The 21,569-nt window shown below is 46.4% G+C and overlaps 1 protein-coding gene across 1 annotated transcript in view; it reads left to right on the forward strand.

Moving 5' to 3' along the window:
• Window positions 1–20,925, forward strand: part of USE1 (unconventional SNARE in the ER 1) — a 35,287-nt gene extending 14,362 nt beyond the window's left edge. The window contains exons 4-8 of the mRNA XM_086946961.1: window positions 7,492–7,644; window positions 10,042–10,060; window positions 14,173–14,197; window positions 16,073–16,235; window positions 20,332–20,925. Coding sequence (XP_086803087.1) covers window positions 7,492–7,644; window positions 10,042–10,060; window positions 14,173–14,197; window positions 16,073–16,235; window positions 20,332–20,514 — 543 coding nt within the window. The 3' untranslated portion in view covers window positions 20,515–20,925. The remainder of the gene's footprint in view (window positions 1–7,491; window positions 7,645–10,041; window positions 10,061–14,172; window positions 14,198–16,072; window positions 16,236–20,331) is intronic.
• Window positions 20,926–21,569: the final 644 nt, after the last annotated feature.

Genomic DNA, 21,569 nt, shown 5'->3' on the forward strand with positions numbered 1-21,569 from the left:
ATCTAGGACTGCTTGTAGTTCACAGATGAGTGTTTTCATGTATTATCTAGGACTGCTTGTAGTTCACAGATGAGCGTTCGCGTGTATTATCTATGACTGCTTGTAGTTTAGATATGAGCGTTTTAGTGTATTTATAACTGCTTGTAGTTTACATGTAAACAACAAGGAGATTTTCAAATTCAACCAGGGATATTGGGCGCACACCCGTGTGTCCGCACGGTAGAGAGCACCGTAAAGTGGTAGGTACAGGCAAAAGGGCGAGCGGTAATCTCACAAAACCGCCCAAAGTTGGACCAAGAGGATCCACACAAGTAACAATAGAACAACAATGCCCCTGCACTATACAAGTATGTGAAACATTACAGTAATGACATTTGTAGCAAATGATGATCCACTAACAGTTCTTTTTTCCGGCTCTTGCTAGCAGGACCCTGGAGCATTGAGCTCTCCCTTTTTTGGGTTTGTTTTCTACTAATTGTGCACTTTTAAAAGTGTTAGAGTGTGTTCACTCGACATGTTTTTGCCTTGTCTCATCTGGCTGGAGTTTCTCTGCTGTTTTGGCTGCTCTTTTATCAAATATGCCTGCATTATTTGATAAATGTCCTGAGTGCTCCAGGAAAAAGGCAAAATCGGATCCTCACAGGGTGTGCATCCTGTGCCTGCCTTCTTCTCATGTTCCTGAGGAGTGTGATATCTGTCTGCAGTTCCCTAAAAGGACCCTCAAGGACAGGGAGAAGACCAAGCTCCAAGGCTTGGAGCTGAGAAGGCAGCAAGGGCAAGGTTGGTCTGAGCATGAAGGGGCTCCTTCCTCTGCCCGTCCGTCGGCCTCTGGGGGGCTCCCCAGTAAAGAAAAGGCCAGAAAAAGCCACCTGTCTCTGTCGACGTCGATACCCTCGGCGTCGAAAGGAATGACCACAATCTGTTCCCCGTCCCCCCGGGGCTCCAGGTCGAAGCGCCTTAGATGTCGAGGGGACTAACGTCTAGACCTTAGAGGTCGACGTCGAGGACTGGTTCGTCGTTGAGGTATCATCGACGTCGAGAGAAGTCAAGACGCCAGGCGCTCGCCGTTGAGGCGACACTGCCGGTCACAATCGATGTCGCGACTGAGGTCGTCGATGCCGAGGAGATCGCCGTCGTCGAGGCACCGACCGTCTACGAGACGGCCATCGACGCCGAGCAGACGCTCGTCGACGTCGAGACGACAGTCGTCGACGTCAAGGAGATTCTCGTCGATGTCAAAAGGACGCTCCGCGTCGAGGAGGAAGACTAGACGTTCTAGGACTAATACGGAGTCCTCAGCTTCAGCGAGCATGCGGCGGCGCCGTCGCTCGTCCACGAGGGTGAGAGCCCCTAGATCGCCCCCCTCTGGTCAGAAGAAGAAGAAAAGGAGAGTGGGACAGTTCTCCGGGCTCAGAGTACTCTCAAGTCTATTCACCCTCCAAACCGAGGTCGCCTACACCTCCTCCTTTACCCGTGGATCCTCATCCGCGTATCCCTACTCCTCCTCCACAAGCTCCTACGCCTCCACCACCTCCGGTTCCTCCTCACCGCCCTCCTCCACCGGCTCCGCCGAGGTCTGTCTCGTTACCTCATTTGCCGACGCCGCCTACGGGGCTTCCACAACCTAGGCTCCCGGCTCGGCCTCCACAGCGCCCTCCATTCCGGCCCGCAGACCGTCCAAGGCAGCGGAGATCGAGGTCTCGCTCAAGGCGAAGAGATAGGTCCAGGAGTCGCCATCGCTCGTCTACAAGGTCCAGACGGCGCCATAGGAGAGACAGATCTAGATCCTGCCACACGGATTCGTCCAGTGCCAGGGACTACTTGCCGACCCTGTCGGACTTCCCTCGGACGAGGGTGTCCCCGATAGATGACATTGTCTCCTTCCAGGAGGTGTTGCTGCGAGGAGCGGCTAAGCTGGGCATCACGCTCACTACGCCCACGACTTCCGTCATTTTCGAGACCCTTCACAAGAAGCAATTGTCTCGCCCCTTGTTGACGTTGGTGCCAGGGCTGGTGGAACCCGCCATGGAGCTTTTCCTCACCCCTGCGGTTAGTAAAGGAGCGCCTTCCAGGCTGCAAAAGAAGTATCGGGTCTCTGACACGGACCCTGTGTTTCTTCGCTTGGACCCTGTGCCGGATTCAGTGATTGTGACGGCGGCGAGGAAACAACACACATCCACCCCGTCATCGACAGCGCCTCTTGACAAGGAGATCCCCTGGACTAATTCGGCAGGCAGGAAGGCCTGCAGGACGGCATCCACATCTATGAAGGCCGCGAGTGCCTCGGCCTTGTTGGGATGTTAAGATCGGTCCTTCTGGGAGTCCCTAACACGGTTCGTGGAACGTCTTACCCGGGAGGATAGGGAAGATTTCCAAGAAATCCTTAATGAAGGACTGATGGTCTCCAACCAGGTGATCAGTTTGGCTGCGGATTCCTCCCTCCTGGCAGCGCACGGATACTGCCGTGGGGTCAACCTGAGGCGCCACGCCTAGCTGCGTCTGAGGTCCTTGAAGCCTGAGGCGTATGGGAGGGTGGCCAATCTACCCTTCTCTGGTGAGACCCTGTTTGGAAAACACGCAGACGAGGAGTTGGCCCGTATGAAGGCGGAGGCAGAGAACTTGACGGCTGTCGGATTGGAGAAGCCAAAGGAACAGAAGACGACCTTCCGCTCGTTTCAGAGACGGTACGGGGCGCAAGGAAGAGGGCAAGGTCGACAGGCTGGACAACAAAAACAGCAGCAACAACAGCAGCAGTTCCAGCGGCGCCCGTTCCAAAAGCGTCAGAGGGGCTGTGTTGGTCAGCAGGCTTCATCCGCGACCAAAGGCCCGGCTGGGTCTAAGCCCTGAGCTGTTACTTCCCCTTCATCCGTTACCCGCTTGGTGGGGGGAAGCATTCAATATTACCTGGCAGAGTGGAGAAACATTACTCAGGACAAGTGGGTGCTGAATATTGTTTGCAATGGATACAGTCTTCGTTTCACCAGCCCGCCTCCAGCAATTTTACCGGTCGGCTCGCAGTTCCAACTGCGCGAGCTCCAGGACAAGAACGAGTTCAGGCCCATTCTGGATTTGCGACAAGCAAACCAGTGGATTTGCAGGGAAAAGTTTTGCATGCTGTCTTTGCACTAGATCTATCCTCAGCTGCAGAGGGGAGACTGGCGGTGCGCAATAGATCTGCGAGATGCGTACTTCCATGTGCCCATTGCACGGAAACATCAGAAGTTCCTGCGCTTCCTAGTCGGCACCAATCACTATCAGTACACTGTACTACCGTTTGGACTGAAGTCTGCGCCCAGGACTTTTTCAAAATGCATGGCTGTGGTAGCAGCGCACCTGAGAAAGAATATGGTGTTAGTCTACCCGTACCTGGAGGATTGGTTGATCAAAGCCTCCACCTTCCAGGAAGCGCAGTTGCACTTCAACAGGACGGCCGTCCTGCTGAACAGTCTGGGGTTGCACATAAATCTGTCCAAGTCTGTCCCGATTCCTGTACAGTGCCTGCAGTACTTGGGAGCCTCCATCAATACGTTGTCGGCAAGCGGTCTCCTTTGGAGGAGAGACGCTTATCTATCCTTCGGAAGGCTCAGGCTCTCATAGCTGCTCCATCCACAACAGTGAGGACGGTGTCTTCTCTACTGGGATCAATGGCCTCTTGCATCTTCCTCACTCCACACGCGTGCCTACACATGAGGCCGCTACAGGAATGTTTGGAGGACCAGTGGGACCAGTGGAAAGGGTGTTGGGATGACCGGATTCAGTTGTCTCTTCACACCCAACAGTCCCTGAGATGGTGGTGCTCGGCAGAGAATTTACTCAGAGGGGTTCCTTTCCACACGGATATCCCGACTCGGACTATCGTGACGGATGCGTCTCTCCTGGGCTGGGGAGCACATTCAGACCATCTGTAGATCCAAAGACAGTGGTCTCCGGCGGAGTGCACGTATCATATCAATTTCTTGGAACTCAGAACTGTTCACTTGGCACTGAAGGCCTTTCTTCCGTCCTTCCAGACCAGTTCCTTGGTTGTACAGACGGACAATACTACCACGACGTATTACTTCAACAAGCAGGGAAGCTCGAGATCGCGCACACTGTCACAGGAGGCGCAGGCGATCTGGCACTGGCTGCTAGCCAGAGGACTGACGATAACGGCGACTCATCTGCCCGGTGTACAGAATGTTCAGGCAGACGCCCTCAGCAGGTTGCTGCAAGAAAACCACGAGTGGGTCATAAACGACGAGGTGCTCGAAAACATCTTCGCCGTGTGGGATACTCCAGACGTGGATCTGTTCGCCACCGCCAAAAACAGCAAATGCCGCAACTTCGCCTCGAGGTATTACCAACCGGGGACTCTGGGGAACGCGTTATGGATCAACTGGTCGAACAGCTTTATGTACGCTTTTCCACCCATTCCCCTGATTCCGGTGGTGCTCATCAAGCTGGCCCAGTCCCTGGCGCGGATGATCCTCATTGCTCCGGAATGGCCCAGGCAGTGGTGGTTCACGGACCTGCTTCATCGCTCGATCCTGCCTCATCGGCGGCTGCCGTGTCGGCCGGACCTTCTCACGAAGTTCGGGAGGCAGATGGTGCACCCCAACCTCTCGTCGTTGAGTTTGGCGGCATGGCTCCTGAGATATTGCAATATGGCCACTTGAATCTTCCTGAGGATTGCATGGACATATTGAAGGAGGCTAAGAGGCCGTCTACTAGGACCATCTTTTGCTTACAAATGGAAGAGATTCTGCATCTGGTGCATGTCTAAGAAATATGATCCTACGACCTGCAAGGAGGATGTCATCCTTCAATACCTTCTGCATCTGGCTCAGTCTGGCCTTAATTTCCATTCCATTAAGGTTCATCTGGTTGCATTGACTGCTTTCAGAAAATGCCCTTCGCAGACGTCCTTCTTCCAGATCCCTGTGATTAAGGATTTTTTGGAAGGATTGAAGAAGGTGTTCCCTCCTGTTTGACTTCCTTCGCCGGCATGGGAACTGAATGTGGTGCTGTCCAGGCTGATGAAGGAACCTTTCGAGCCTATTCACAAGGCTTCGCTGCAGCACCTGTCTAGGAAGGTGGAGTTCCTCGTGGCCATTACATCGGCCCGCAGGGTTTGTGAGATTCAGGCGTTATGTTGCCAAGAACCTTATACTGTGTTTCATGCTGCTAAGGTTGTTATGCGTACTCACCCTAAGTTCCTTCCCAAGATGATTTCTGATTTTCATGTTAATCCGACGATAACTTTACCAACTTTTTTCCAGAATCCTTCCACTCCAGCAGAAAGGTCTCTTCATTCCCTGTATGTTAGAAGGGTTTTGAAATTCTATCTGGATAAGACCAAAGACATTCGCAGGTCCGACCAATTGTTTGTCAACTATGAGTCAGTTAGGACTGGTCTGGCTACTTCGAAGCAATCTATCTCTAGGTGGATTGTGTCGTGTATCCAGCTTTGTTATCAGAAAGCGAATAAGACCTTAGGGGGTAAGCCTAAGGCTCATTCCAACAGGGGGAAAGCGGCCACTACTGCTTTGCTTCGTAATGTTCCCATTGCAGAGATCTGCAAGGCTGCCACTTGGAAGTCGGTCCATACCTTTGCTAAGCATTACTGACTGGACTCTGATGCCAGGGCAGATGCTCAGGTCGGACAGGCTTTGCTGCGAAATCTGTTCGCATAATAGTGGTGTTGTCTTTTTCTCCACCGCCGGGTTGTTTTTTGGATGGGCTTGCCATTCTATTCACTAGATTATGACTATACACAGAGATCCCCCACTACAGAAGGAGTAGTTTCTTACCTGTAACTCAAGTTCTGTAGTAGGGGTATCTCTATTATAGTCATAAGCGCCCGCCCTCCTCCCTGTGGAGAAAGTGATGAAATGATGAATGCTACAGGTCTAGCTGATACACCTCCAAAAAGAACTGAAAGTGGAGGGAGTTGCTGTGCATTCTGGGATACCGGGAGAGTTCTGGAAAGCTTCCTTAAAGGCACAGTATCCCTTTTTAAGCCACATAATGGCAGCCTATGGGGGCTTGTCTGTCCTGTCCTTCCTCCCTATCATTCCAAGGATTTGGTGAAGGGGGGAAGTGTTCTCCATGGTGAAACCTGGCAGGCAGGTCTAAGTGGGATATTTGTGGAATATCCTTGCATTTCTAGTTGAAGTACTGGACAGTGTAGCCTTGCATGTATAGGCTGCATTATTTGTCTTTCATTTTCTCTTAAGTGTCTATGCAGTACTGCAAAGAAGACAGCTTAAGAGATTATTTTTGATTGCTCCGGGGTCCCCGCACATGATACCCCTACTACAGAACTGGAGTTACAGATAGGAAACTACTCCTAACTGCTTATAGTTTACAGATCAGCATTTTCGTCTATTATCTATGACTGCTTCTAGTTTACAGTTGAGCGTTTTGCTGTATTATCTATGACTTTTTGTAGTTTACAGATGAGTGTTTTATGTATTATCTATAACTGCTTGTAGTTTACAGATTAGCGTTTTTGTCTATTATCTATGACTGCTTCTAGTTTACAGATGAGCGTTTTGCTGTATTATCTATGACTTTTTGTAGTTTACAGATGAGCATTTTACTGTATTATCTATGACTAGTTTACAGATGAGCATTTTTGTGTATTATCTATGACTGCTTGTAGTTTACAGATGAGTGTTTTCGTCTCTTATCTATGACTGCTTGTAGTTTACAGATGTGCGTTTTGCTGTATTATCTATGACTTTTTATAGTTTACAGATGAGCGTTTTGCTGTATTATATGACTGCTTGTGGTTTTCAGTTGATTGTTTTTGTGTATTATCGAACACTGCTTCCAGCTCAGAAACCCTGTTACATCCAATTTTGTATTTATATTTATTGGTTCAATATATGCGAAAAAACGCTAGATACAATTTCTTTCTTTCATGTCATATAAAAAGAAAATTCTGTAAATGCAAGGAAGATGAGCCAAAAAATATTTGTGACTAAATAGGCTGAAATGTCAAAACATAAATGCCATGAACACGTAAGAGCTAACTAATTCACATATTGAAACTGGTGCGTGAAATTCAGGGTTTTAATTAATGTGGTCTTGTAAACCAATCAATGTGAGGGTTGTTTATTTCCGTGGACAGCCTAATGTGTTCGTTCCCTGTATGGAGTTGAATACTGCGCCATTTACTTCATGGTCACCTGTTTGCCGTATTGTGGGATATCCAATATAGGTGCATGGTTTGCAGCTAACGTCAAATTTATTGTGTAAGGTTATATATTAGTAAAAGGTAGTCAGCCGTTCTACACTGTAACAACCATTGTGTGTTTTTGTAATGAAAGTGAAACTGTACCCTGCTTTTAATTCTTTTGAGTCTAGAGCATTTTCATATTACAGGTGTTTCATTAGCTCACTTACTGTTGCAGTTTTTGAATATTAAGCAGGAAGTCTTTCTAAAATCAGTGCTTTTTAAAAAGACACTTGTATGTTCTTCTCATTGGCTGTGTGTGTTTTTCCCAGGCCACTCCAACAGAAAAGGCATTGGCGAATCAGTTCTTGGCTCCAGGGCGCATCCCAACCACCAGTAAAGAGCGGACTTCAGCCACGAAAACAGTTCATCTGCAGGCGAAAGCTCGCTATACGGGGGAGATGCGGAACGAGCTGCTGGGCACAGTAGGTCAAGCCAAAAAACCTTTGCTTTTTGTAAGCAATTCTGCTTTAATTGGGTTATTCTTGTTTAAATTATGCAAGTGTTTTTTTTTTTTGCCTCCTTGAAATCACTTGCAATTACTCTGCTTGTCCACCCTACATACAGGAGGGGACTCTGTGTTTTAAAAAAGATATAACCGTAGTATTAGTAGATCTTGCCTTTCAGGAAGTCTTACATGTCATCAGTAAGGGAGTCTTCGAGTGATTGGTATAAAGCAGAAAGCCGCTCATTATTTTTACCGCACATTTTGTGATTCTGGCGCAAACAGGACTTTAACCCAAATCAGGATACATTTTTTGGGCTATTCCTGCACTGGTTTTTTTTGCCTGTGTGATTTTCTCCAGGTCATACCTGGCAGAATCTGTGCCAATAACAAAAACTCAGATTCGGTATGGGCCCCTCAGACAAGGGGACCCTCCTTCTTATTCTTTTGCGGGGTGGAAAAGGAAGAATATTGTGATACCGCACCCCACTGTATCACTCTTTACCAGGTGCATTTTCCCACACCAAATAGCTGTGGAACTCCTAATTAACCCCCCAAATTTAATCATAGAAAGTCTGTTAATTCATAATTTTTTTTGTTGCCTCCCAGGAATGATGATCAAATAATACAAAAAATGATTAAACTGGAAATGTTTTTTCTTTTCTCTTTACTGGCTTTTTTGCCAGCCTTTCTCCTTAATAGCATTGTTTAGCTCTGCTGAAGTTGCCCAGTGAAATGCATTGTAAGAACGCATTTCAATAGCGCCGTGCAGCCTGCTTGGAAGGCTCTAGCACCTTTTGAGTTCTACACAGGAGATTTGTTGAATAGCACGGTGTCTTGTCCTGTAGGTCGCCATGCTCCAAGCTGGCAGCAGACCCGCTCTGCCCGTAATGCCTGTGATAACTGTTCTTTCTGTGAAAGTGCTGCACAGGAGCTCTGATATTCCTGTCTTTAAGCAACAAGAGGTGAGCGAAGAGCCTGCTTTTTAGAACAAGACTTCCTTGATGCAAAACGCAAATTGCGCACCTATGCAGAGTCTTGTGGGTTTTCAACGTCTGATGTTACACAGGAAAACCCCACAACTCGCTTTTAAGCGTAGGTTCAGAGCAGAATGAGGTTTGGTCTATTATGTTCTTGTTTTGGAACGAATGTGTGAATATCACATGGTGAATTCATTGGACTTGACCAGTTTTACAAGTCTAGAATTATGTGGATTAATAGAGCTGTAGCAGAATGAGGTGTATAATTGGAGCTGTGTGGGAATGTATGTGGTGCCTCTGAAAAGAAGTGCCTTGGTCGAGTAAGATAATGTAAAGAAGATGCAGAAGGAAGGGAATGCATGCAATAACTTTCAGGATACTGATCTGGAATACGGTGCATCGGTTGATCAGTCTAAGGATGCATCTAATAGATGGAGTGAGATCTGTTTGGCATGAGCTGCAGAGTTCGAGATGTGTGTCCGTGCACTGGGTAAACTGGGTGATACAGGATTGGAGAAATGTGAGGTGAGACTATAGCAGTAGCATGATTCTGGAATCAACCAGTTTAGCATTGCCATATTGTAACAGGTAGAAAAGCCAGTGTATTGCAGTTCTGTGTTTCAGAACATTTGAAGAACCAGGCGAGATTGCAGCCTTTGCTGAAGGTATTGGAGAGGGAGTTGTTGGCTGAGCCGGTGATAGTCTGAATGCTGCCGGTCTGGTTTGAGTTGTGTTGGCCTGGTTGTGCCAGAGTGAGTTGTTGGCTCAGCCGGATGCAAGAACCGGTGATAGTCTGAATGCTGCCGGTCTGGTTTGAGTTGTGTTGGCCTAGCCGTGTGAGAATGTCCATCAAATCGGGGGGATATTATCTTGTGCTACTGAGGTTCATTGTTTTGGCCACGTAACAATACCATGGCGAGCTGGGATAAGGCTGAGGCGGAATGAGTTGCATCGATAAAGTGTTGAAAGAGTGCTGGCATAGTTGGGCGGTACCAAGCCTACTCTGGTGTAGTGTGACAAACTCTGCCTTGCCGCTAAAGCTGTTTCTTAACAAAAGCCTTACAACTTGTTTTTTAGCTGGATAAAACAAAACAATAGAACACAACACAAAAATTGCCAATACTGATTAACATTTACTCATCTTTCATTCGCGAGGAAAACAAAACAATTGCGCCAATTAAAGATCCCTTCCAGGCTGAAAACACTTTGCTGATTTTTCCTTGATAAGCTCTTTACCAATAATATTTTTTCAGTATTGAAATGGTGTTCAAGTCCTATACTAGTCTGAATTCATTGTTCACCGCTATTTGTATGACACAAAAAGGCATGCAACACCTCAAACTCTGAGTCGGTGATTGGATGAAAAGGTATGCTCAACCTTTCTTTTTCTATTGCAGGGTTCCAGGTCCGTTAACGGTAAGAGTTCTTTCTATTTCTTCATACTTTCAGATCCGTGGTCTTATGTTTGTTAAACTTTTGATAAAACGTCCATCTGTCTTATAAAAAAAAGATGCCCTACGTCATCTGTTAGTAGTACTGCTGCCATGAAGTGAAGGGTACATTCTCTTGAGTTAGCATACATGTGTAATACTTGTCGGTGGCACCATGCATCTTGTGTTGAGGTCAGGTGCTGGTTGGTGAAAGATGTTCTGACCTATACATTGTGAAGTATGGTGGACGTATCTTCTTTGCAGTTTGCTTCCAACACCTGAAGAGCTGAGCCGTCCTTATTGAAGGCTGATCATCTGCTCCTTCTAGAGTGGTGATTTTAGGTCTTCTGAACTATAGGAGTAATGTCTGGCCTGATCTTTTGCCTCGAGTCATGGATTATTTAGTAAACTTGATTTATGGCATTGCATGATTGATAGCCTGGTAGAGGAGAATATGCAATGTTACAACGCATGCTATACATCGCATGCCATTACAACGCGGTCGCTAGAACAACTGCTTTGTTACATTGCATACCATTACAATGCAAGTCGTTACAACGACTTGCTGTAAGGGGCGCTGAATGTTGGGATAGTTTAATTTACTATTCCAACTCCAGTCTGTACAACAGTAGGGTTGTCTAGTGATTTGATTTGCACTATGTTATCCGATGGTTGTGGGGAGAGGATGTAGCCTTACGGCTAGAGCAGTCGACCTCAGACCTGGGGAACCGGGTTCGAGTCTCTGCAACGACGCTACACATCCTGTGATTATTGCAAATCACTTAATCTCTCCGTGCCGAACAAAAAAATGAATGTGTTCATCTGTAACGAAACTGGTGCTCATGTAAAGCGCTCTGATACCCGATGCCTGGGGTCTGGTTCGCGCTATATAAAACTCAAAAAAATAATTTAAAAAAAAGATGGTCGATTGCAGTCAGCAGCTTCTTGAGTGTGCTAAGGTGCAGTTGGCTTCGGTTTTTTGAAGTGTTGCTTTAATGAGGCATATACGTCAATGTTGATTTTTAGAGTAGTGTGTAGTCCAGGAGTGTGGTGACGTCCGTTTTGGTTGCTATGGTGCTTAGATCTGATTTCAAAAGATCAAAGGAGAAAGTCTTTGACCATGTGGAACTAATATGTCAGAGTTTCTGGTGGTCAATTGTGAGTGGATGAAGCGTGAGTGAAATGACGTCTGGCCAGTCCAGTGCCGTGTGAACTAGTCGGTTCAGTGAAGGTATGGAGAAGAGGTCTACGTTCAAGGAGCTGCCTTCGGTTTTGGGTTGCGTTCTTTGATGTTCATGGTGTTGTGGAAGTCAGGTGATGTTTAATTTTGCTGTCAAAAGTTTAATGGGAGAAATGTTTTTGCTATAATATGTAAATGTGGTGGTGGTTTGATGGGCCTTGGTGGTATGAAAATGAGATGGAAGGTGATTGGGGAAAAGAAGAGAGATTGCAGAGGCAGCATCTCTTGTCTTGTGTGTGCAGTTGATGTGTTGTCCACTGTAGTCCATGGGAGGGAATATGTGGTGGATGTTCGGTTTGTTATTTTTGAGTAGGGATGAGTTATTTTTGTTTAAGACCATTCAGATCAGAGGTGTGTGTGGAGTGATGGTGTGTGTGCGCATGATGGTGGGGGATCTGCTGGGGAATTATGGTAGCCGGTACGTAAAGGTATCTTATTAGAGGTGTATGAGCCAGGTGTTCTGACCCTTGCCTGTTGCACGTTCTGATCAGACTCACCGCAGATCAAATCAGCTTTCTTCCATCTTTTCCTTTGGAAGCTAAAGCGAGTGATGGTAGAGATATGTTGGTTATTGAGATTAGACTTGTTCTCTTGAGGAAACCACTCCTTGCATTTACTACAGTTTCTGTGTGTTAGATTACATTAATAGGAGTAGCCTTTAGAGGGAGGTGGTATGTGAATTCATGCAAATTGTTGGCAGCATTATTAGATGAGCAGGAGAAGATCATTGTTAATCTGCAGGGGTATGTCTTAGAAAGGGTAGGTTGTGATCTTTAAAATGAGATGTGGGTAGTTTGTAGAAATACACGAATTTAGCTTAAGGCAAACATGCAGGTGACTTAGTGTAAGCTGTGCTCAGTGAGAGAAGGCATTCAGAGGATAGAAAGAAGGAGAGGTCCATTTGAAAGAAAAGTAGGGGCAGCAATTGGACGTTTTAAGGCAAGGTCAGTTTTCATGGCAAGAAAAAAAGTGTTTTTTGAGCTTGCATGCAAACGGAGGATGCAAAACTGTAGAGGAACAATATTATTTTGCATGTGAGATAGTACTATATTAGGTCCTTTTGATAAGCACTAGAATTGGGCAGACGTTCTGTCCACTGAAAGCTTACCACTAGACCACAGCTTCAGCAAGGACAGCGGATCAGCTCAGGTACTCGAAGCATAAATTACTGGCTGGACCCACATACGGGGAAATTAGGAGAGCTCAGCTGCGCTCAGAAGCAGCAGCAACCTCGTGATCACAGCAATGGGAGAGAATATACGGGGTACAAAATGCAAACATTGAAGAGGAGATGCTGCAGATGCTGGGGGGATAGATTTTGATCACTCTTAAAGTTTGGCTCAGAATATTAATTACAGAAGCAAACTGGGCTCAATTTTGGATTTCCCTGGTTGTGGCATCGCACAAGGTGGCAATAGTTATAGCTTCCTCGGGCAGTGGAAGTGCAATGCCCGCATTCCTAGTCCTGCAGAACAGAGATGCAGGCACTGAAGTGAGGAGGCTGTAGAGTTACATTATAAATTTCCATTAACTTTGTAAGTAAGGGGATGCTGAGTAGTTTCTTCCTGAGCTCTTCCCTTTGCTAGATGGTAGGGGGGGGGCAGCAATTCCACATTCTCAAGGTGGGAAAGTTTCTAAGCAAGGACTGACTGTCCTTGGTCCCTTGCCTAAATGCTGCTTCAGATGTGTTAATGACATGTATGCAAGGAGTCCTGTTCCAGACCCCCAAGGTCTCGTGCATCCGCTGTGAGTTTCACACTTTGGGGGCAGTGCACTGTAGGCATTTCCCACTTGCCCAATTCAATATAATGTTGTCTCTCCCTTGTAGAGTGTCTTAAAACATGATTTCTTTTTGTTTAGTGTCTTCGATCCCTGTCCTGTATACCTTGAAGTCACTACTGTTGGTGTCATGGGGATTTAGCCTCAGCTGAAAGAGGGCTCTTGTGAGTTAATCAGAGAGAGGAGAGTGCAGACTCTGCTCCAATCCAGAGAGCTCGCAGGAACTATCGAGGGTGTGGATGCCTACATTTTAGGTCTGGTTTCACAACGCTGCTACCCAATACCTTATGTGATCATACGATAAGGCGCTTTAAGAAACAATCCTGAGAGAGAGTACCCGTGTGTTGATTGATTTCCACTCTGCAGCTTTTGTTTGGCAGAAGTTGGATTCCACTGAGAGAGAGTACTTGTGTAGCCTTTCATGAGGTAGATGAGACTTCTGATGATTGCAGGGGAGCCTGGGCCCTTGTTTCTGCCAAGAGGGGGGAATTGCATGAAATGAACGGAAGGTTGTTTAGTGAAAGTCGATAATAGCTTGAGATTGTCCTCTTGTGCACACATCAGTAGGGTCCCCACATAGCAGAATCCAGAAAAGGATGTAGCTCAACTGTGGACCTAGACGAGCTGAGCTCTAATACTGGCTCCAACGACTTGTGATATTGAGGAAAAGACGTACCTCCATTTGCCTCCGCCCTCGTGTCATCGAAAAAACGTCTCGCCTTAATTTGCACCATCTGTTTCCGTGCCTGTGTCTGTATGTCTCTTTTAGTGCTTGCGTGTTTCAGGAGACCGAGTAATCACCTGCATAGTCCAGACATCTTCCCCTGTGGTGGCTCGGGCAGCGATGCTGACGGAGGACTACTCCTCTCCTGGGTTGTACCTGAGTAGTGTTCCCAAAACATCACCGCCTCGTTTGTACATTGCTCTTACAATACATATGGTAGTATCTGGGTCTTTTCCATGAAACTGTATTTTTGTGGCCACTTTCCCGAATAAATGTTCATTAAACACTGTTTTCTCTCACCTGTACAATCTCATTTGTTAGTGCTTTTTGTAATTCGGAATACTTTTTTTTCCAGATGCAGAAGGCTTAAGAAACAGAAAGTAAGTGAAAGGTCTTCTCGCAAACTGTTTCTTGAAATGAAGGCTTCATTGACTCTGCATTTACTTGCTGAGGCAGGCAGTTGTGATTGGATTACTGGGGATGATGAAAAGGCTGCGTGGATGGGACTGACGTGGCGTAAAACCATTGACGTACTTCACGAAGAAGCGCTTAGCCTGTAGAGTTAATCCACTGCTTGTTTATCTGCACCTCTTTACCAACGCAGCAGCTTGGTTGTATAGAACTCTCAAGTGTGATTTTGTATTGTATTTCAGTGTTATATTTCGGGTATGTGTACCACCTTCCAGATGCTGGGGTGCTAAGAAAAAAAGATGTGTAATGTCTGAATATATTTGCGATGCTTGATTGGTGGCGTTTGGTGTAATGGCTATAGTTCCTCTTGTGACTTAGGCACTGTAGTGCCAGTTATCTGGACAGAGGTTGTTAGCAGGGCTGTAGTGGGTGGGAGCCGGCAGTAGGTGGGTCCAGTTTGTGTTGGTCACCCCTGTTTGAGAACTTATCGTTTGGCCATTTACCGGAGTGTCGATGCTTCGTCCATGGTGGCTTTTCCCACCACTCCCTGTCTATCCCATCAGCTGCATCACACCCCAGGATTTCAGGCACCTGATTCAATTCTTGGATGACTGTTGTGTAAACCCTTCCTCCTGGAGTGTGATCTCAGCTCTCAGGGGAGCAGAGCAGGAAGAGTGTGTGTTAAAGAGAGGACAAGCGTGTAATCCTCGGATGCTTTCCCTAATCTCCTCTGAAATCCGTCCCTAGTTACAAGGCCACCAGCTCTCCCCTGGCAAGGCTTGCGAGTCCAGCGGCAGGTGTGCAGTGAGCACAGTGCGGCTCCTCAGTTATGCAGAAGCGACTGGTGATCTGATTGGGTGCAGTGCAGTCGCCGATGCTCTTACTGCACATTATTTCAGCATTTTTCTGTCAAAATGCTAAACTTGAATCTGCTTCTGCATTATCATCAGTCAAAATCTGTCTAGTAATGTTATGAAAATGCATTCTTCCCACACAGGAGTGCCCATTGCCATGATGTCTAGTTCTGAACCGGTCACTTTGCTGCTTCCCTGCTTTACCTCGGCCCTCTGCCCCTTTTCCTATCGTCATAATCCTGCGCGTCATTCTGTCTGTCCTCCTGCCTCATTGCACTGCAGACACCCCTTACCACCCGTCTTCTGTCGCCTGCTGCCTGCCTGCCCCATTGCCCCCTTTGGTTGTACTCTATTTGCCTTCCATGCCCACACTATACCCAGTCCCCCTCTGTCCTGCAGTGCACCCTTCATCACCACTGTCACTCCTGTAAGAGTGCAGCATGCTGGTTACAAGGCTGCACTATACAAAAATGGATGGATTTTTCTTTTTCTTTTTTTGTATACTTTGGTGTGTCACACTAAGTGGGACTGCTATACGCACACTGTGTCACTGCATCCAATCTAGCCTGGCTGATGAGCCCATAACCAGGGCGAAACCGGTCCAGAGATGTATGTGTTCCGGGACCAGGCCTGGCAGTTTGGGCTGGACTGTTCTGATTGGAGCAGGGTCAAGACTGATTTGCATATAGCTGGGTCCAATATGAGGTGGCGTAGTGTGCCGAATGTCAATGGATTGGGATGCGACCTGAGTAATTACCAGTGGCTGAGATTAATTCAAGCATTCCACCCATCACGTTTTGTCATTCCAGAATGGAATATTTGTGCATTTAAATGTCACTAGAGAGAAATAGACTGCCAAAAATTGCCCAAGCACAATCATTTGCAGCAATAAAAGGTTTTGGGATGCGGAATAAACAAAACTGGTAAATAGAAGTCTTGCGATTCCTGTTTTTGTTTGCTGGATGAAAAGTGACAATGTCTGATCTCCAGGGCCCTGGAAGCGGAGGAGAAGCAGTCGGCCAGCGAGATCGACGCCGTTCTTCAGCACCACCACAACATGCAGGAGAAGCTGGCGGAGGAGATGCTGAGCTTGGCGCGCAGCCTGAAGAACAACAGCCTGGCAGCACAGAACGTCATTAAACAAGATAATCAGGTAATGCATGCAACGGCATCTTTGATGACAGCAGCTGTAGATCATACGCAGGCAGTGGGAGCTGTGGACATTCAAAGGCTTTCGAAATCCACCATATGTGAATTGAGGTGGAAACTTGTGGGCGAAGCATTGAATATCTCGTACGTCTGGCCTGAAAGGCTTTTTCTTGAGACCAGGCTTGGAGGAAAAGCAGTGCTTAATTTGTAAACAAATAAGTGCCAGGGCTCTTGTCAGGAGGCTGCTGCAGCTTGTACCACCCATTGCCCCTGCCAGTGCTGCCAATAACAGAACCAACACTACTACTAATCCGCACACTCTACAAATTTGACAATTCGGACTAGTCCAGGCCACCCTAAGCTAAACGAATGTCTTAGATGGCATGCAGCAGTCATTTTTTAAAATGTATATGAGCTAGTAAACAACTGTTGTGGTGCTCATCTGAACATTAGACAAACATCAGCACCATGCGGTGCAGGTGTTTTATTTTTATTTTTTGTGCTGGTGCAGAGAACCAGAAACCACTTTCTCAAATTAAGCACTGAGAAAAAGGCAGGATCATTGTAGCTGTATGGCAGCGCTGAGTTTTAAACCTAGCCTTGCTATTGGTTGTCTGTGCTCACGCCACATGTAGTGCGGTACAGAGGCTCCTGACCATAGCTCTGCGTCCTTCCCCGGAACAAAGCAAGAACTTCATCGCAGAAAAACAACGAAGGCCCAGTGACAGGGTCCGCAGGCCACAGGCGGTCTGTCTCTCAGGAAGGCTTTGTTTCTTGGGGGTGAGATGCAAGCACAGTGCCTATTAAAGTTGGAAATTGCCCATGAAATGGCTGTTGGGGGGGGGGGGGGGTCTCTGCCTGGTATACGATCTTCAGATGGTGAACCCCCCCCCCCCCCCCCCCCAATATACTATTCGTATTCCAAGGTTGAACACCCCCACAAATGGCCTCAGCTGATGCCATCACTGGCCCTTTTACTGGTGTAAACCAGGACAAACCCACAAAAACCAGCTCAGTCTGAGGCGACCGTGTGGTGACGTCGACTGTAGTACTAGTAACGAAGCGCCAGTGAAAGGGCGTTTGGGTGGGACAGGCCTGCTGGGCCCCGCTGCCTTCCGCCCATCTGCTGCTTTAGGATGGATTCAGGTCGGCGGCACTTGCATCGCTGCCACAAGAGGACGCTCGTCTGAAGTGAGAAGATTACAAGTTTGACTTGCATCGAAAATACAATGAAACTTTATTTGTACTTGTTTGGGAGATACTTTAGGACTCCAAGGAAAATAACTTTTCTTCTGACTATCAAAACTAAGTGAATTACTCCCCCTTTAAAAATCTCACCCGGAAGTCTGGCCCGTGTGTGAGTCTGGTACTGTCCATCTGAATTTATAATACTGCTCAGACCGGACCTTTTGGACATGATTTACTGGGTGACGTCATAGGATGATGTCTAGCATCCATTTAATTAAACCTTAGTGTCAACTTCTGAGCCTTTTTTTTTTTTTTTTTTTTTTAAGTTTGAAGTTTATTGAAATATAAAGAAACAAAGACAGAAAATGAAGAAACAATCAAGAGTTATGAAAAAAAAAAAATGAGACCAATCTTACATAATAGTGAATTACGTTGGGGAAACTGAAGCATAAAATATGAAAAAAAAAATAGGTAATGAATATGAGGAACATGGGGGAATGAGGAGATATCTTAAAATATGAAAGCGTATAAAAAATATGATAAAATACTAGCTGTAAAAGATAATATAGTAAACGAAGAAATTAAGGTAATGCATTCATGGAGGTTTACAAACTTCAACAGTACGAATCGGAAGTGGTGGAGGAGGTTTAGCAACTGTGGATAGATAGTCAGTGAGGGGAAGCCATAAGAGATCACGTTTGATTGCTAAGGAGATAGGAGAGACAAAATTAGTGTCAAGTCGGTGATTAAAGCAAACTGCGTTCCACCATGCAGTAAAAGAAACATCATTAGCTTGTTTCCAGTGTGATGTAATATGATGGAAAGCAATGGCTATGCATAGGTCAAGTAATTTTTGGTTGGAGTGGGAATCAGCAAGGGAGGGAGAGAGGGAACCTAAGAAAATATGTGAAATGGAGAATGAAACCGTAAAATTGAAAATTTTTTGTAGCTGAGACCAAACTAAGTGCCAGAAACGTAATATGGGAGGACATTCAAATTCAACTTCTGAGCCTTAACGTGTGTTTTTATCTCCTGTCCTAGCTGGAATTTTTTAAACATTGGCAAGGGTAATACACCTGGGTATATAGTGCTAAAGCACATTGAAGCGAGACACACTGGAAGGCCGCCAGCAGGATGGGCAGAGTGGGCTGAAATTTAAAGTAGTCCCTCATACAATCCAGTGCAGGCACATGGGTGTAGGCGGAAGGATACACTCAAAGATTCAGGAGCTTTGGTGAGAAATGAATGGGCGGAGCTGAGCTTTGATGGACAAAGCCTTGAGCCTATGGCTGAAAGAGCCTGGCCAAAGAAAGCCTGTGGTTCAGCCTCCACTCTGCATCTTGTACGCAGTAGGTCTGTAGGTTACACTACAATGTCTTAATCCAGACCAAAGCCAGACCTGGGGGGTTGGAAAGAATGGGGACTCCAGCGGTGAAACAAACATTGGCATAGCCAATCGTTCTGACGATGGCTGACAGACCGGCTTTTGGAGTTTCAATCTTGCTTTGCTTTGCTACGGTTTTGATAAAACGGTGTTGGAACCTCCCGGCCGAGCCAATATTAAACAAGGGATTTAGTGTGCAGATGTGCTCCTGTGAAGGAGCAGAGAGCCCTCACTCACTGTTGAGGGAGCCAATGACTGAGTGGGTGAACCTTTGCCCCCTGCACAACTACACACCAGTGGATGAACAGGGCGGTAGAAAGCCCTTGTAAGTGAAATTTATATTTTTACTAAAATTAAATAGACTCCACTGATGATAAATCAACCTCCCATTGAAATTTGGAGACCGGGTTTCCTTTGGCCACACGGTGGCGCTGCTGCCAATGCTTTAAGTCTTTCGGATTTTGCAGACAGTGGCGAAAATTGCAAATATGCCCCGTAGAGTACTATGATACAAAATATTTGTTCACCGAGGGCTAGGCCAGAAGCTTTTTATTCCAATAAAGATTTGGAAGCCTCTCCTAATTTATTTACCTTTATGACACTATGCCTTTCCGTTGTTTATGTATCGTTTTATTGTCTGCTTATTTCAGTTAACCCGGCGTTTACGCGCATAATTCAGCGGCTCAGGCTCCTAGTTATCCCTTAATCGTCTAAAACCAAAAATAAATGAATAGCGCCTAGAGCCTGTGGTCAGTAGGGGCGTTTGAAAGCTCGCAGGCTGCCAGCGTCTGCCTCTTGGCGCTGTCTTCATGTATTCAAAGAGGGCTTCCAGGCCGTTCTACTCCCTTCTCTGCAGCAGTTCCTTCGTTTCTGATCACGGAGTGCCTGGGATCAGGCGCTGATCTTTCATCACTCTGATGTTTTGAGTTTGTTTTGTCATCTTCTTTCTATGGCCCGGTAAACTCTACACGTGGTTTTCATTTGTTTTACTACCGGCAGCGTGGCACGGAAGATCTAACCCATGTTCCTCGCATGCCCATGTGTGATCCTGGTCAAGACACTTTGTCGCCACTTCTCCTTTTTGGCAGAGTGGAGAGCACGTGGAGGTATCATAACTCCCAGTGCTTCTCCTCACACCCCGGCTGTTTGTCTGTCCTACAGTGAATGATGCTTGCTTCTTGTGAGCTGTTGCACCAATCGAATATTTAGGCATCTGCTGCAGATTGCAAGAGAGGTGTTCCTCCACCATTGCAGCCCTTTTCACTCAAAATGGCGGCACAGGCACAAAGTGTGGGTCCCCTCAGTGCTAGAAATAGTCGCCAATCTTGGGTTCCATTGTTGTAGGTGACCATCTCAACGCTGCTTTTCTAAGGCTCTAGCTCTGTAAATGTACTTTTGTTCACAAGAGAAGGATCTTTCCCAAAGGTGCTGATCAGTCCTTGCTTGATACTGAAGTGCATGCCATGAACACAGCCTTTTGAATGTACATGACACTAACAGATGTCCCGTTGTCTCTCCCGCTCTCTAGACCTTGTCGCAGTCTCTGCGGATGGCCGACCAGAACTTTGAGAAGTTAAAGACTGAGTCCGACCGTTTAGAACAAAACGCCAAGAAATCGGTCAACTGGCTGTTGTGGATAATGCTGATCATCGTGTGCTTCATCTTCATCAGCATGATCCTCTTCATCCGAATTTTCCCTAAGTTTAAGTGAATGCGGATGGCCCGTTGGAAGCCTCTAGCAGGAGAGCTGTTGCACTCGATGAGAGTGAAGAGCCCTGGAACTGTACATTGGAGCAGCTTCTCAGATGGCAGTCAACCCTACCTTGGTAGCAGAGGATTGTTTCCAGGAACAGTCGCGAAGAGACCGGACTGCGGAATTTGTTTCCATGTTATCGGTTCAGACACTTCACTGTGGTCTCTGACAAGACTGCGCTGTACCGTATCTCCTGGCAATGCCGTCTGTGAGAAAGGAAAGAAAAGCTTTCTAGAAGGGAATTAGTCCGAAGTGGCAGGAATCTACATAGGTGGTATATGACAATGTATATTGGTGAATAGTCCACATAGGTGTCTAATATATGAGGTTAATGAAAAGTCACAGCACAATAAAGTGAGACCCTTCGAATACGCTATTTCTTTCTTGAGTTGCCTGCAGGTGGTTTCTGCATTTTCTTCAGTTGAAGGCAAAATGAGGTGTATAGAGGCGCAGAATGTGCTTCAAAATTTGTAATACCAAGATGAGTAGGACGTGCTTTAAATATGGACCCCCATTTTTCTTAGCAAACTAGATACTTGCAACCAAAAAATGCCAGAGATTGTTCAAACTGCACACACCGACTTCTTGGTACCATTTTATGTGTTTGTTCCTGCTTAGGGAGGTACTGTTTTTCCTCCTCTTCTAGTGTCAAGGGTGGTGAGTGAACTGTGCTAAAATGGCGATCCAAAATTTCAGATTGCGATCCAGTTACAAAGAATCCATTACAGTGCAGCATCACAGATCGAAAACAGCCAAGTCCCCTGCTAGCTGGAGAACATAGAGCTATCCATCTGGCTGCAAGTCAGACTGGAAAAGGAAAAAAGAGATACGCAACACTTTTTAAAAGGAGTTTAGTGGCCAGACTAGACTCCTGAGACAACACTAAAACATGGCCAGCTTTTATATGTCTCTAATGCATTTCTGAATATGTAAAGCCATTTTAGTTGTATTTAATCTTGCTTCACAATGCCCCGTCGCTATGGCATATCGAACTGGCTGCGCAAGGCCATAGC

Source organism: Lissotriton vulgaris, chromosome 12 (genome assembly GCF_964263255.1).
Source record: "Lissotriton vulgaris chromosome 12, aLisVul1.2, whole genome shotgun sequence".
Lineage (NCBI taxonomy): Eukaryota > Metazoa > Chordata > Amphibia > Caudata > Salamandridae > Lissotriton > Lissotriton vulgaris.